Genomic DNA, 15,172 nt, shown 5'->3' with positions numbered 1-15,172 from the left:
GCTATTGGCTCCTCTTGTCACGTGCAGGACATTGCGTCACTGTCTATTTCCGGCGTCGTCTTGCAGCCGACAAACTTTTCCCACTTGCGGACCTTTGAACTTGGCTGGAATTTTGAGGTGGAACACGTGGAAACACTACCAGGAATGTGGCCGACGTGGCCAGGAGCTCCCTGAATTGCGGATCGTGCATACATTGTAGTGTGTTAAACCGGCAGAATTAGTACACGTGCGATGGGGGAGAGCGACGCTGTAGCCGTCTTTGCCAACCCGACTCGCAAAGTCTTTCCAGGCCGCAGGACAGCGGCAAAAATCACGAGTCAGTTACCGTTTGAAATCGCCGAAGACCCAGAAATCGCGGACGCCCTCCGCTGTTTACCATCAAACTACAACTTTGAAATTCCGAAAACGATCTGGAGAATCCGGCAGCTAGGAGCTCGCACAGTCGCGCTGCAGTTTCCCGAGGGATTGTTAATATTCGCGCTTCCCATCGCAGACATACTGGAGAGGTTCACCGGTTGCGAAGTCGTGATTCTCGGCGATGTGACGTACGGTGCTTGCTGTGTCGACGATTACGCTGCTCGCGCCTTGGGCTGCGAGCTCATGGTTCACTACGGACACAGCTGCCTCGTGCCCGTGGACCAAATGAGCGGCTTGAAGATGTTGTACGTGTTTGTCGACATCAAGATCGACGTGCTGCATTTCGTAGAGAGCGTCAAGCGTAACTGGGGCTCCGACACTCGTCTGGCGTTCGTCAGCACGATTCAGTTTGTGTCCACCATACAGTCTGTCGCCGCCGAACTGAGGAATGACGGCTACAACGCCAGGACGCCGCAAGTTCGACCACTGAGTCCCGGCGAGATCCTGGGCTGCACCGCACCTAGCGTTGGCGACGCTGAAGTGGCCATCTACGTCGGCGATGGCAGGTTTCACATGGAAGCTCTGATGATCGCCAACCCTGGCGTCAAGATGTACAGGCAAGCCTCCTTTTCGTTGTCAGATTTATATTGCGAAGCTTTTTGGGGAAAGAGCCAGGCTAAAACCTCTTTTTAACGAAATACCCAGAACAAGCTAAGCCGAACTCGCGATCAGTGTAAACATAGCGTCCTTTCGTCGACTGCGGTTTTCTTTCCGATGTGTGGGTTTTGCGTCGATCAAAGTGATATGAGTGCTTGCTGGAGTCGTGATAAACAAACGCCACAAAGAAATCGCTGTTTCCCAAGGGATCTGCTGAAGTCGACAAGAGCCTCGAGGAATGACTGATGTTATTGTAGAGCTGCACACAGCAAGGACGTTGCAGATTTCAGCCCCATTGATAAGTGTTTTCAGTCCTCAGACGATTAGGCTTATCACGATTAGGCTCAGACGATTATCAGACTTATCAACCGCGAGTCTCTCACGGTTGATAAGTTGCCTACAGTGCCAGTGTCAAAAATTTTCAAAATATTCTCCCTCTCCTTGGTTTTATGAATCCTGTTTTATACAAGAATATTAATTACACTACATTTGACCTACTACAAGTTAATCCCATTCTGTATTATTGTTCATTCATCTTTTATTCGTCTGTACAATACTTAATTTTTTTCTGTACTAACATGTTTGGCTTTGTTGGCATTATTTTGTATCATTATTTCTGTATTGACGATATTATTTTGTATTACCATTTCACGTACAATTGTCTTTTCGTTTTTTATTAAATTTCTGCATAACAATGTTAGTTCTTTATATATTTTGAGAGATGAAGCAATCACGGTGGTATATGAGAAAAAAATATATATTAAAGAAGAGAATACTTCCCTTTTAAAACTGGAAGATGATTCCAATATGTTAATTTAAAAAATCAATTGAAATCTGAGTTATTTGACTCAAAACGCAGGTACAATCCTTATGACAAGACGCTGACAGAAGAAGGGTATGACCACGCGACCATGCTCAAGGTCCGTCGGCAAGCCATCGAGAAAGCAGCCTCAGCCGGTACCTTTGGTGTTGTCGTTGGCACCCTCGGGCGCCAGGGCAACCCAAAAGTTGCCGATGGTTTGAAGAAGACCCTGCTGTCTGCGGGATATCCACCAAGGAATGTTGTCTTCGTCTTGCTCTCCGAGATATTTCCCAAAAAGTTGGAACTCTTCAGCGGCGTGGATGCTTGGGTTCAGACGTCATGCCCCCGCTTGTCAATCGATTGGGGTCTCGCTTTTGCCAAGCCCGTGCTGACACCGTACGAGGCCAATGTGGCTGTGAGGACTGCAGCTTGGAAGGAACGTTATCCCATGGACTTTTACGCCAGGGATAGTCTGGGACCTTGGACACCAAATCACAAGCCGCCTGTGTCAAAGGCTGACGAGAAGTGCCAGTGCAAACCTGCTACTTGATGGCAACACTGGTGGAAACTTTCAAACCGATCACTCCACTCGCACTGTGTGGCGTGGTATTGTGCTAAAAACGTGATATTGTGCTTTTCATATCTCGGCACGCGATGAGCATAGCAACTGCTGTTGCTGCTGTCTGTAAATAGTGTGCTATAGTAGGAGCAAATGCAATTTGTGGTCAAGTATCCAATGTGTGTGTGTTGTTTTTTCAGTGAACCAAGTTCTTTTGGGAGCTGCTCTTGAAATTATTTTTGTATTAACGTTTGAGGTCAGACCTTTTTTACCTACAGGTTCAGCATCCAGTCATGGCAGGACTTGCTTACCCTGTTAAATGACATGGAAGCTGAGGAGAGTTGCTAGAAACAGCTGCTACACAACTAAAAATCAAGATACTGTCAGTGTCACTTTTGCATCAATTAAGTTGAAAGCTGTACAATATGGAGGACCCAGCAGTGTGCTGTTGAACACTTGAGATTGGTGCTAACAATGAAAGAGCACTCACTGCTTTATGGCCTCCTTTTTTTTTCCCTGATCATGAAGCACCAGAGGGCGCTGGAATATTACACTATTGCTTGTTTTCTTTTTGTTACCAACTGTGATTTCAAATTAGCACTACAGCACCAAAAACTCTGTATCTCTGTCACCGTATCACTTCTTCCTTTTTCTCTTGTTCCCATTCCGAATGCGATTACATGAGCCTCGCTGCTATTCTGTGCATTTGGCGGCATTGTCACAAATTATATTTCGCTGGCTTTCTCTCCGTGCTGGAAAAAACTACATACACTATATGTGAACCTTGCTGGAAGCACCTCATTTTGATAGCTCCTGCTATTCTCTACAACTCCCTCATTGACATCTTCACAATTAGAACAACAATTATAAGAGCTAGCTGATTCATGTAGAAATGATTAGCTAAAAGGAAATGAAAGCGAACGAAAAAACAGCTCCTCTCCAGGTGGAAGCAGAACCCACAACCTCTGCACTACCCGTGCGTTGCACCAACAATTGTGCTACGGCGGAGGCTGTTCAGCTGCCCACATTCTTGGGCATTTATGTATTTAGAAGACCTAAACAGGGGAGTGTTAGCCAGCGCCACTCAAGGCCAAGGCGGCTAGCACAATCGGTAGCACAGCGCACGCGCGATACAAAAACTGCGAGATCGGCTCACACCGACAGCAAGTTGTTGTTTTGTCTGCTTTCAATTCAATCACAACCACAAATAACTTCCCCTGTGCTTTCCTTGGCTTTGTTAATTGTTGGCTTCATATGGTTGCGATTAATAAAAATCAGTACTCTCGATTCCCCTTCTTGCCCTATGCAGAATAGCATGTTGTGGTCACGCACACGTGGGCAAAAATCTCTACCTTCCAATAAAGAGAGAGAGAAAACATTTATTTGGACCATCGAGGTCGAGTGGGTGGTGTCCTCATTCCAGGACTCCACTGGCCATGGCTGCTCGACGAACTTGCTGGACGAGAGCTTCTTGTCCCGCTAGGGTATCTCCGGTCAGCTGTACCTCCCACCCACTCAAATGACGTGCTAGGCGTCTTTAAGTGTTGAGGTTTGCCTCCGTACCCAAGGACATGAAGGTTCACGGCATAACACTCCTTCCAATAAAGAACTCTCTAGCTACATGTGTGATGCTGTAGGCTGCTGCACTGACAGCTCTGCCACAAATGCATCAGAGTGCTTTTGCATTTCTGCAAATAACTTTGGTAGCGACTGATCAAGGTTAGTTGCCAAGCATAAATTTCTCGCTGGGTTTCACTGTTTAACGCTTCTGTACATAGTTGCATCCTATATAATCACACTTTTTGCCGCGTTTCTGCACAAACACTTTTCTATTGGCTTAGTTTACCCCCTTTGTAGCAACGGAAACTTGCTAATTCTGTTGTTACTGTCAGTGTTTGCTGTGGTACCTATGGTAAACTTTTTTCACAGGTCACTGAATCGGAGCTCAGTTGCATCTCGCATTCGTGCACTCATTTCCTTCATTTGAATGGAATATTTCACTTGCTTGGTAAAGTCAACTCTAAAAAAATTAAAATCTTTTTGTGCTTATTGTATCGCTAATAGCGTGTGCCAAATGACCAAAACAGCATGTTGAAAGCAAAGCCTATGGGTTTTGCCGAGGATTACTTCTACTGGTTATCATGGCATGCAACGAGATCAAATCAACACAAATAAGCGCAACACAGACTGCTTTGAAAAATACGCTGAATGCTTTATTTCGGGTGTACTTAACTTCAAACACATCGGGAAAACACACCCCACTTTCATAATGACCGCATTCAGTTCACAACTTTTTCGCACTATGATCATGCCGCTCTTTCTTTTCCTTTTTTTTATACATCACAAAGAAGCAAATGACTTGTTAGAGGAAGCTTTTTTAAGTACACAGGTAAAAATAAATGGTACTTTATTATAGCAAGCAAAGATTGAATCTGCAATAAGCAGACACAAGCAAGAAGAGCCTACGTCAAACTGGCAAAGTTCAGCAGTTGCAGCAGAGATGATGAGCTATAAAAGGAAGTCCCAAAGCTAAACGCAGGTTAATATTGTAAGCATATCTGAGCCACCTGTAACAGAGCAATACCAACTCCACAACTGGCTGTGTGTCGTTAGCACTGCTTAAGGGTGTGTTAGTCAGTTAGTACACATGTTAGTAACCTTCTGTGCTCACATTCACAGTAAAACTGTCCAAAAGATGTACTACATATGTGTTACAAGTTCAGCAGCTCGGCAGGCATCAACAGGAGAGCTAAACTGGCATTGCCACACTCACTGCTCATAGACCAGACAAACAGCAAAAAATGTCAGCACTGAATGTTGCAACAATAAAGGAAGCAATAACGGCAGAAAATCTTCAATTGCCACGATACGAGGACTGTGCAACATTTTACTGCTCTCGGATGATGTCTCTCGGCTGAAAAGTAGCGAGCACCTTTCTGCACCATACCTTTTTCTTTTGCTAGGCTGCTTTCTACGCCTTGCAGTTCAATCTAACCTTCTGTGCCTGTCTGCACGCACAAATCTGAAAACTGCTCGTTAACGTAGTTCCACTGGCGGAACAAACACCCTCTTCTGTTACACCTTCATCAGACGCACGTCACGGCCTCGGGGAAAACGTGGAGGAAGCACCAAGAACACACCACAACTTCCGGTGCTGCAGATAGCTACGGGCAGGAATCTACGGACAACAAGAGATATGTTCTGCACAGTGCTACTTCTCAAAGGCTTTCTACTGTAACGTGCGTGGACGTAGCTCAAGATGCCCGGAAGCTTGTGGCTTTCTGGCCGGCCTCAACAATAGCACCAGTGGAAGACTGACATAATGAAGCACACCAAACTCACAGACGGGGGCAACAATTCATGCTTCGAAGCGTCCGGTATGCACAAGCCTAATGGGGGGGGGCGTATTTCGCGAGAGCGAGTTGTCAAAGCAGCCATTTGGCATATGGAGGAGATAAAGGGAGCCTCTATCACAAGGGGGACGGCTTAAGCTATGGCAGGAGCGAGCTAGCTAGCAGACGAAAAGCTTTGCAGGGCACAGAAATGCTTCACATTCCACTTGCACCACATATAGTGACACTGCACTGCAACGGCTAAACAGGGCGCATGCCATGGCTCACCCCAACAACGGCAGGCAGTTCTATCGTTCCATTACTGCAAATTCTACGTTATCCGTCTGCCAGGGACGAAGCGTACTCGGGACACATCCCAGAGACGAAACAGGCAGGTAAAGCACCCAAATGTTTTATTAAACTGCATCCACCTCTTAGTGAAACTACGAGTGCGACAGAGCCACTGGCTTATCTGAGAAAATACCCGGTCGGGTAGTCGGCGCATTCGTTACGTGGGATAAGCTGTTCAAGAATGAACAAACAAACAGGAACATTCGGTATGGGACATTCCAGCAAGTGCGGAACAAAGCATCGGGCCCTAAAAAACGCACGCAAAGAAATAAAGATCTCTCAAAGATTAAACTTGACAGAAAGCAGCATGCAGCCACTCGGTAAACCTCATGCAGAAAGCCTGTACTCGTGGCATCATTCCTGGATCTGAAGAATTACCCCTTCCTACGAGTGCCAGATCTCTGGTGGCAATCCTTTTGTGGCCCTAGCCTAGCATCTTTTCCTGCATTGTTCATAAAGCAGGAAAAGCAAAACGGAAAAGAGAAGGGATATCTTAAAAAAAAAAAAAAAAAAGAAAGCACAATTACGTATTCTGAAAACCAAGGGGTTTTGTTCGCTGCTCGTTCCCTTCTCATTTTCTGCCTATCAAGGGAGCGCAAAGGACTGTGAAGACTTGCATGCTTGCAGAATCACTTTTCCCATCAGGCCAAAAAGTGCAAAAGCACAATTCTTTAACTATTGTTGCTTGTTTGTTTACACTAGTGCAAACTGTACTTCGTCCACTGAATCACTTCGCACCCAGTAGTGATACAATAGTGCAAAACCGGCAGACTTTGACAGCCCTCGACCAACAATGAACAAAATCCTCATCAACGCTATGGTGCTTTACAGTTCAAGTAAAAGAACAATTAGGCACGTCTCCAGGTATATTTAGTGCTTTACTGGGTAGCATGTGCCAAATTTTTGGGCTTTCTCACAAACTTTGGCTTCAGTGCCAAGCTACAGGCACTGAAGCTTCTACAATTTCACACATTTTAGTGTGTAATACTGATGCGTTTGTGCTGAAGATTTTCTCAGCAATGACAATGTCTTATTGCTTCACTACCAGGCAATGAAATCTATATAAGAGGAGATGCTGCACGGAGAGCTCTTCACTTTCCAAAACACACACATTCTAGCAGCGTTGTGATCTCAACATCCGCCATGCTGGACTGCTGTCATGCCACCTATGAACAACTAGTGCTGAAACTGTGTGCCAACAGCACTGCTGTTAACAAACAGCCTAGTGGGCAAAGGGAGCAGTTCTTAGTAGGACATGCTGTGATATCGAGTCGGCAAATTCACCGCTCATCTCGAGACACACATGCTAGAACATGTGCTCATCTTGACGCCAGCGTGCTAGAACATAGGAGTGCATGCACTCACAGAACGCATATGCATATGGACAGAGCTTGACTTGATGCATCAGGCATTAGCAAATGTTGATGCAGGTGTGTGTTTGTTATCGTTGGAAACATTCTGTCATTTCTGTGGCGTGCTTGCTGGATGGTGTCGGCACAATTAAGTTGGACACTGAAACCAACGTAGTGCGTCCTGGCCAGCGCCAGTTCCCCCATAGGTGGTGAGGTGGCACACAAAATTACATGCGCACCAAATAATGACTGCACATGCTGCAGACAACTACTGCTCTTTGCGGACACTGACTTTCGCCATCCAGTCTGCCTTGGTGGTAGTGCAAGCGTAATGGCTACACAAAATACAGAGCCTGTCGCTTGCTTTGCAAGGTGCTGCAAAGAGTACGAAGACGTGTGCTTTGGCACTCGTTACATGACTGTAAATGGCATGGCACCTTTTCAAAGGTATGCACTTACTAGCAATTCAGCACATTAGCCAGCATGCTCATATAACAAGGCTATGTCGCTGCCGTAATCTCCAACATTAAACAAAGGACTTTAGCATGCCACCTTCATACCACCAGATGGGGGTGCAGAGAATTTCTTCGCTGCAACGGCAACCATGTACTATCAACGTCAGACGAAACTGCAAACGGCAGCACAGTGCGCGGCCGAAGGTACGGTCTGCACTATCTGACAGCCACTGTCGAAGACAGCTGCACATTTCTGGTTTGGTTACCGGAAGCTCAACGCGAGATGTTGATGCTGCTCGTCCTCTCCTTTGCAGCCAAAGTGCCACATCGTGCAATGTTTTGACCGGTCGCTACTGATATTGCCGGGTTCTAGCTATGTTTAACCTAAACATGGCAATGCTGTTTATAACCTAAACATGACAGAGTAACTTACCTTGCAGTAAAGCATGTGCATACATAGAGCCTCTTGCAGCTGGTCCGGTACTGAATATGTGCTAGTTCTTCACATGGCAAGCCATTTTTCTGTTTCAATACTGCACATGCACTACATATTAAAATTATAGCCAGATAACAGTTATATTACAAGTGTCGCTAAGATCAACAAGTGCCAGCATGCACGTATTACTTGCAATAGGTACTAGCAGATGACGGGAAGCTTCACCTCAGATGTAGACTTCCTGACAAGGCAGAAGTGGTCTGCTCAGTGAAGGAAGTACGTACTGTCAGGCTCTTGGACTCCTCTACAGCCAAACGACATAGATATTCAAATTTTCTAGAGACGATTTCTTAAAGGCAAACACTGGATAAATCTCGACCGTTAAAATTACCCATGTAAAAATAACCTCGCAACACGGGGAAGGTCGAGTCACAGTATCCTCCCTAAATATGAATGGCTCGTGACAAGTGATAAAAAGGAGTGATAAAAGCAGTATAAAGGAGTGATAAAAAGCAGTATGGTTCAACCCTGTCCGCTTCCAAGAAAGAAAGTGGAAACCACAGTGCTTCTAGCACAGTTGGAAGATTCACTAGTGAAACCCATGTTTATTGCCTAATTAAGCAAGGATTATCATACTTGAGATGATTATATGATATAGTTTAATTTATTGTTTTAAAAGTGCCATTATTTCTTTTTACCTTTGTAGATTGTGCAATTTTCTTTGAACACTTAGCCGAGTAAAATGTAGCCATTTTCTAGAATTTTATACATACCAGCCTTTAGCCAATGCAGTAAGCAAATTTTTCTTATTATTTGCCGTGCAGTGCAATTTATTATTATTTTTTTTTGTGTAATTCGGAATGCACATATATCAAGGACAATTTTGTGAGAAATGTTTGTTCGTTTTTAAAAACCATTCTAAACACATACAAGTAACCTTGCACGCCGAAGTGCATTTGCTACACGCTGAATGTCATTAAAACATGAGACAAGCGAAAGGCTGAGCACAAAACTTGTAAGAAGCAAGGAAGCAACAGCTGAATGTAGCGATAACAGGCCTGCCTGCCTGTCGCACTGGTTGCCAGAGCACAACCAAATTCATGGTGGCTTTTTTTTTTTTTTTAGCGGCCTTATCTTCAGTTGTGTTGCCATCCATTTAAGTGGAATGTCCAAGCATAATGTTTTGACAAAAGTACCACCATAAATGGCGGCTTTTGAGGGTGAAGCAGACTTTCAACCCACACCTCCACTTTAGACCATAGTTTAGTGGTGCCGCACGGCACACTTTTTATTGTGATCACGCCTGATTGGGATTGAATTCCTTGGTCGCGACTGGCTCCCTCCCCACAGGTTGCACACAGGAACCAATCAGGACCGAGAAATTCAATCCCCATGGGCTCGATTGCGATGGAAAATGTGCCATGCGATGCCGGTATTACATATCAGTTGGAGCCTTTACAATAGACGAACAGGGCATACTGCATGTTTTCTCACAAAAGTACCAGTCACTTAAAGATGAAACTTGATACAGCAAATCTGATAGGCCAATTTTGGCTCAATGAAACAAGTTCATACAATTTTGGATGTTATTATATATCATAAGTGGCACATGAATCTTTAAGCCAGTTTATGGAACTCTCATATTACACTAACAGATTAAATTGGAGTGATGCTTCCATAATGCATTACAATTTAGTTGTTACGTATTTCATTCAAGTTCTATCAGCAGCTGCCACAATTTGGATACGAGTGCCCGAGGTAGAGCTTCCCCCTCTTAGGTGGCTGACACATTGCGTTCTTTACGTACAATGTTGGCTAAGCAAGTTGTTTACAGCACAGCATATAAAATACTTTGATAGACAACAACATTGTCGCAGCATCTCTGCTAAGGACAATGCAAAGATGTTAAAATAAATCTCGTTACCCCCATTACATCCATAGAGTGAAAAAAATATTTGGCCCTTTCTCTCTTTTTTTAAACTCCACTCTTGGAATGTGCCTCGCACGAATTTGGCCTTAACAACGTCTTTCACAAACAACAGTACCAAGGATTACAAGGCATGGTCAAGGCTCATAGGCCAGGTGATGCTGATAACACAGAGAAACTATCTCCCGGTCAGTGATATCAATGTCAGTATCATCAAATGCAGCTCACTGCACTATGCCGCTTCTTACGAGCCTCTCCCAGACTTTTCAAGCGCTGATTCACTAGGGCTGCAAAAGAACGTCTCGACAAGGATTATGCTTTAAAATGGCGGTCGCCATGTCAACAATTTAATGAAATGTATACAGGTACGTTAGACAAAACTGGCCAAGACGAATCATGAATACGGGTAAAATACAACTGCGACTACAGCTTGGGTGTGCGCCACAGCTAGCGTGACTCGTACAAATCTAGAGGCTCTGCTCGAGGGAGGAAAGACTCTAAAATGGACACACTAGAAAAATAGGGTGGGTCACTCCTACACAAGCCTGTGCCCTTTAACGATGCAGGGTTTATCATCATACTGCCCGAGGCAGATGTACCACGAAGTAATTCGTGGCCTCAATTCGCGTAAAACAGCACCAGGCACGTCACGTGCGCAAACTATGCGGCAGTTGCCGCAGCCATCTCAAACACGGCTTCTTGCCCTTTCCTCGTACGAAGGCAAGGGGCGCAATGTCCTTCGGTGAGGCCGACTGTCATCTTCTCTTAGACTGTGCCAGGACTTGCAGGAGCAGGTGGTCCCGACATCACTGGCATCACCTGGAAGGGCACGAGCTCAGCGCGGACGAGTGGTCGCTCGACGAGTTGCACGTGTTGCCACTGTGCGACGACTGCAGGCTGGACACAGATCCCCTGCGGATGGGATGCGACAGGCACGAGGTGTCACTCACAACCCGGATGGTTCACTATGAGCTAAAAAGGCGAGGACAATGGTAGCAACAAATACAGTCAAACCTCGATATAACGAACCTCGATTTAAGGAAATGCACGATGTAATGAACCATTTTTATTTCCCCATCCTAGTTCTATTGAATTAACGAAACCTCGATATAACGAAATTCTCAATATAACAAAGTTTTTCGCTGCAAGTACAACTTCGTTATATCGAGGTTTGACCTCGATATAACTTGCCCGGCTTTCCACCTTACTGCAACAAACCCAATACATACTGGCATAGCGACTACTAGACACTGCAGGGATGCTCAACTCTGTCGCATCTCCTGGCGCTTTTATAGCAAGGCTCGCGTCTTCATCGCCCATCAGGCTTTGAAGTACGCACACAGTGGAGAACGTCGGTGCAGTAGTTCCACAGTGGTGTGACAGGTGGCACAGATACTTGAACACAAGAGGAGCTACTATCTTTTGTTTTGGGGTAGGGGTATTGCGTGCTTGTCAGTGTGCTCCACGGGACCAACCCACGGATGGCTTTTGAACTGCTTGAACGTGCTTCAATTGGTGGAATCACAGCCGCAAATACTGTATTTATAAGAATCTAGACCGATAGATTTTTTTCAAATAGGGTCGGCTTAGATTCGAGGATTTTAAAAAACCCGCCAGTTTTTCATTGATATTAATAAATATGGTGCATAGCTAGCGCCATCTAGAAAAGTCAGTATCGCAGCCAGTACTAGCCGCGCCAGTAGCCAACTGAAGTACACGAGCGACGTTGCCATTTTGACCTGTCTCGTATCGGCTTGCGGCGAGGTGTTATCGTAATGGCACCAAACAGGTGATGCCACTATAGTGCGACTTTCAAACGAAAAGTTGTGCTAGCCACAGTGGCATTGTCAAACATTCCAGCCGGGTGGGACTTTGGCATGGATGACAGTGATAAGGAAGCTAGAGACAAGGCTAGCAGCCACAATGATTTCGTATGAGCTCGGCATGTTCATATTCAATAATGTTGTTTTCATTTTGTGAATGCTGTCCTTGCTTATTTGTTCAGCCTACATTCGAGATAGTTTTTTTTTTTTTTTTGCTCCAGACTTTTGGGCGTCGGCTTGGAATTGGGGCCGGCCTAGATTCGAGTAAATACGGTAACTCAGACATCGGTGTTGCCTCGGTGAAACACTCACTGACTCATTTCTTTCGCAGGTTAGCGTGTATGCTTATGATGAATATCAGATTAATGAAGGTATTTCCATGTCAAATGTAATTTCGTTGTTTGACTGATATTCTTACGCAATATTTTCAAGACAATTTTGCAACGCTTGATGCAGACTCTAGTGTTTGACAGCTGTTGCTGCTAAAAGCAAGCTAGCAAGCAGACAACAGCTGTCATACACTAGAGTCTGCATCAAGCGGTGCAAAATTGTCTTGAAAATATTGCGTAAGAATATTAGTCAAACAGCGAAATTACATTTGACATAGAAATACCTTCATTAGTCTGATATTCATCATAAGCATACAAGCTAACCTGCGAAAGAAATGAGTCGGTGTTTCACCGTTGCTCCACCGTATGAGCCACACTCTCACGAGTCACAGAAGAGCACAAAAAATGAGGACTCCACTCACTTGTAGTCCTGCGACTTGAGGACCTCAAAGTAGTACATCACCTTGGCCTTGTGTGGTGCCAAGGGAAACTCGAATGGGTGGTGCTGGGGTCCCTCCAGGTGTCGCCACTGGAGAATGTAGGTGCCTGATGCATTGGTCACATGGGAGCCCTGCACAGAGGCACAGCTGTGGCACACCTTGCGTGGCTCAAACGTGGCGCCCTCTGACACCTAGCTGTTCCTCCAAAGATTTGCATGTGGCAATACTTCAGAAACACAAGGGTTTGTGGCTAGAGTGGCACTAACTCTTGGAAGAGAAGCAAAGGCCTTCACTTTGCACTTTGAGAGCCTATTTGAAGCAGCTGCATATTATATGCATGCACTTTGAACTGAAGGCATCACAATGACCTGGAGCATCTCCTTCACGCACGTACATGGCTACAGATGGCTTGCACACATGGGTCAGCAAAGTTTTCGGAATCTCACGGTCGGTTTCCCTTGCATGCATCCAGACGCTTTCATATATTGGTGACTGCATGCACCTGCTATAACAAAGGCTCTCTGGTAGAGGCAAACGCAGACAGGCAGTGACAACTGTGTGCTCTTGGACAGTAATTGCACGAAGTTGCCTTGGTAGCATGCTAGCCCACTGCAAGTATCAGGTTCTAGTACTACACAAGAATAACAACTACTGCAACATAATAGTCAAGGGTCTATCAAGGTAGTGTCAAGGTTTTATGCAAGTTCCAAAAGTATTCAAACTATTCGCATAGAAATTATTTAACACTACAGCCTATCGCAGATATATCAAACTTGAAGGGGATCGTGAAATAGCTCCCCCCCCCCCAATACCCTATACAAATAATTTGAAATATAAAATACGCCTGTCTAAACCTTATCTGAGATCTCCGCACATCTCGGATAGTTTCCCGAGATAGTGAAAAGCGGGAACTTCCCGATTTGATCCTCCAATGCCGAATAAAATGCACAAAAAGTGACTTATTTCTTGCTCACGAACGTTGCAAGTCGCTCGCGCTGTGGAATGGTCTTCGATATACACTGAATATGGTGATGACAATGCTAAACCTAAAAGCCCGTGATGCTCGGACACAAGACAAAGGCGTGCACTATGTGCATTCGCATTTTTATACAAGAAAAGATAGAAATGGACACACTACGGAAGCAAACTAGGCTGTATAGATATGCGCCGTGCCGCCTTCGGTGCACTTATACTGCTAATCGCACAGGAGCGCACTCGGCGATTTGGTCATTACGACACCAACAACACGCCGCTGGAACAACTGATCATCATAGATCGGCAAAAAGCCAGACGGACTGTTGCGTCGGGTTTCGGAACTAACTTCCTGTTAAAAATAAGTCATCCTCCCTTCTCAACCTCTTCCTGCGTGCAACTCAGCGCTCCGGCACCTCGAGGCTGGTACGTCCCTCTGTTCTCGGCCCTTCCCCTCCACAACCCCTGCGTTGGTGACTGCCGACACTACACACACAGGCTGTTAGTTTCGAAAGTGGCTTTGAGCTCTGAAATCCGAGCACATATCCAAACCAAGCAACCAAGCGAGCACAAGTTAAATGCGAACAGTGCGGACCTGCGAATCACACAGCGATGAGACTAGCGCGCCGTTGCCGCGATGGATCTTTCCGTAAAGTGAGGATGTAGCGAGCGGTTGTTTTGCCAAATTCAAACTGTGATGTAAAGATCTGTCCAAGCTCTTGTCTACATGAAGACAAACCTGGTGGTACAGCATCTATAGTTCAGCATCCCATGCCCGGCGTCACTCAGTGAAAAGATCCGAGTGTCATCAACACTTTCTTGTGGAGCGCATATTGGACCGGGAGGCCTTTCGCATTTTTGAAGCAGAGTGGCGATATGCACTTGCTGATAACGAATGGCCGCAGTTTGCATGAGCCATCCATATGCCCAGCGAGCAAAACTGAGAGCACCCTGCTAGTTTTTTCTCCATGGCTTGTACTGCCCTTCAGATTCAATCTCTTGTTTGACAGCATCTGCTAAAAACAGAGCTATTTCAAATTTGTTGGCATTAAATATTTCTGATGACGCAACAAGTGATCACGTCTCTGTTAGGAGAGGAGCACTTGCAGAAGTGCGGCGCAGCGTTCAATATATAGAATGTGGCGATGAACGGGAGTTCGATGTACGCGTAGTGCATCGCCCATCATGGGATTCTCAAGGGGATTTTACAACTGTTCAATGTAGACAATAATTCGTATATCCGTGTTTTATATATCTGGAATTGGCTGTACTACTACTATTCACTTCAACTTCACTTCAAACCAAAAAATTTGTTTGCACAGGCCTGTATTCAGAATAGTGGGTGCAAACGAGCAAATACGGTGCATTTGGCCTCTGTAT

At 45.3% G+C, this 15,172-nt stretch overlaps 2 protein-coding genes across 2 annotated transcripts in view; one reads left to right on the top strand and one right to left on the bottom strand.

Annotated features, from left to right (window-relative positions):
• The first annotated feature begins 25 nt into the window (after positions 1–25).
• On the top strand, positions 26–4,570 carry LOC119452867 (2-(3-amino-3-carboxypropyl)histidine synthase subunit 1). Its single transcript, XM_037714818.2, has 2 exons — positions 26–974; positions 1,874–4,570. The coding sequence occupies exons 1-2, from the start codon at positions 232–234 to the stop codon at positions 2,364–2,366; spliced, it is 1,236 nt and encodes a 411-aa protein (XP_037570746.1). The 5' UTR covers positions 26–231; the 3' UTR covers positions 2,367–4,570.
• Positions 4,564–15,172, bottom strand: part of LOC119452866 (SEC14-like protein 1) — a 44,545-nt gene continuing 33,936 nt past the window's right edge. Inside the window, 2 exon segments of the mRNA XM_037714817.2 lie at positions 4,564–11,140; positions 12,803–12,951. Of these exon segments, the coding sequence (XP_037570745.1) occupies positions 11,044–11,140; positions 12,803–12,951 (246 nt within the window). The 3' untranslated portion in view covers positions 4,564–11,043.

Source organism: Dermacentor silvarum, chromosome 5, assembly GCF_013339745.2.
Source record: "Dermacentor silvarum isolate Dsil-2018 chromosome 5, BIME_Dsil_1.4, whole genome shotgun sequence".
Lineage (NCBI taxonomy): Eukaryota > Metazoa > Arthropoda > Arachnida > Ixodida > Ixodidae > Dermacentor > Dermacentor silvarum.
Note: the sequence above shows the minus strand (reverse complement) of the source record. Positions and strands in the feature narration are given on the sequence as shown.

Excerpts from the sequence above, each read along its gene's own strand:
- LOC119452867 (XM_037714818.2), top strand. The coding sequence starts at position 232 with ATGGGGGAGAGCGACGCTGTAGCCGTCTTTGCCAACCCGACTCGCAAA. Across the intron at positions 975-1,873 it reads CCTGGCGTCAAGATGTACAG|GTACAATCCTTATGACAAGA; the intron begins GCAAGCCTCCTT and ends CTCAAAACGCAG.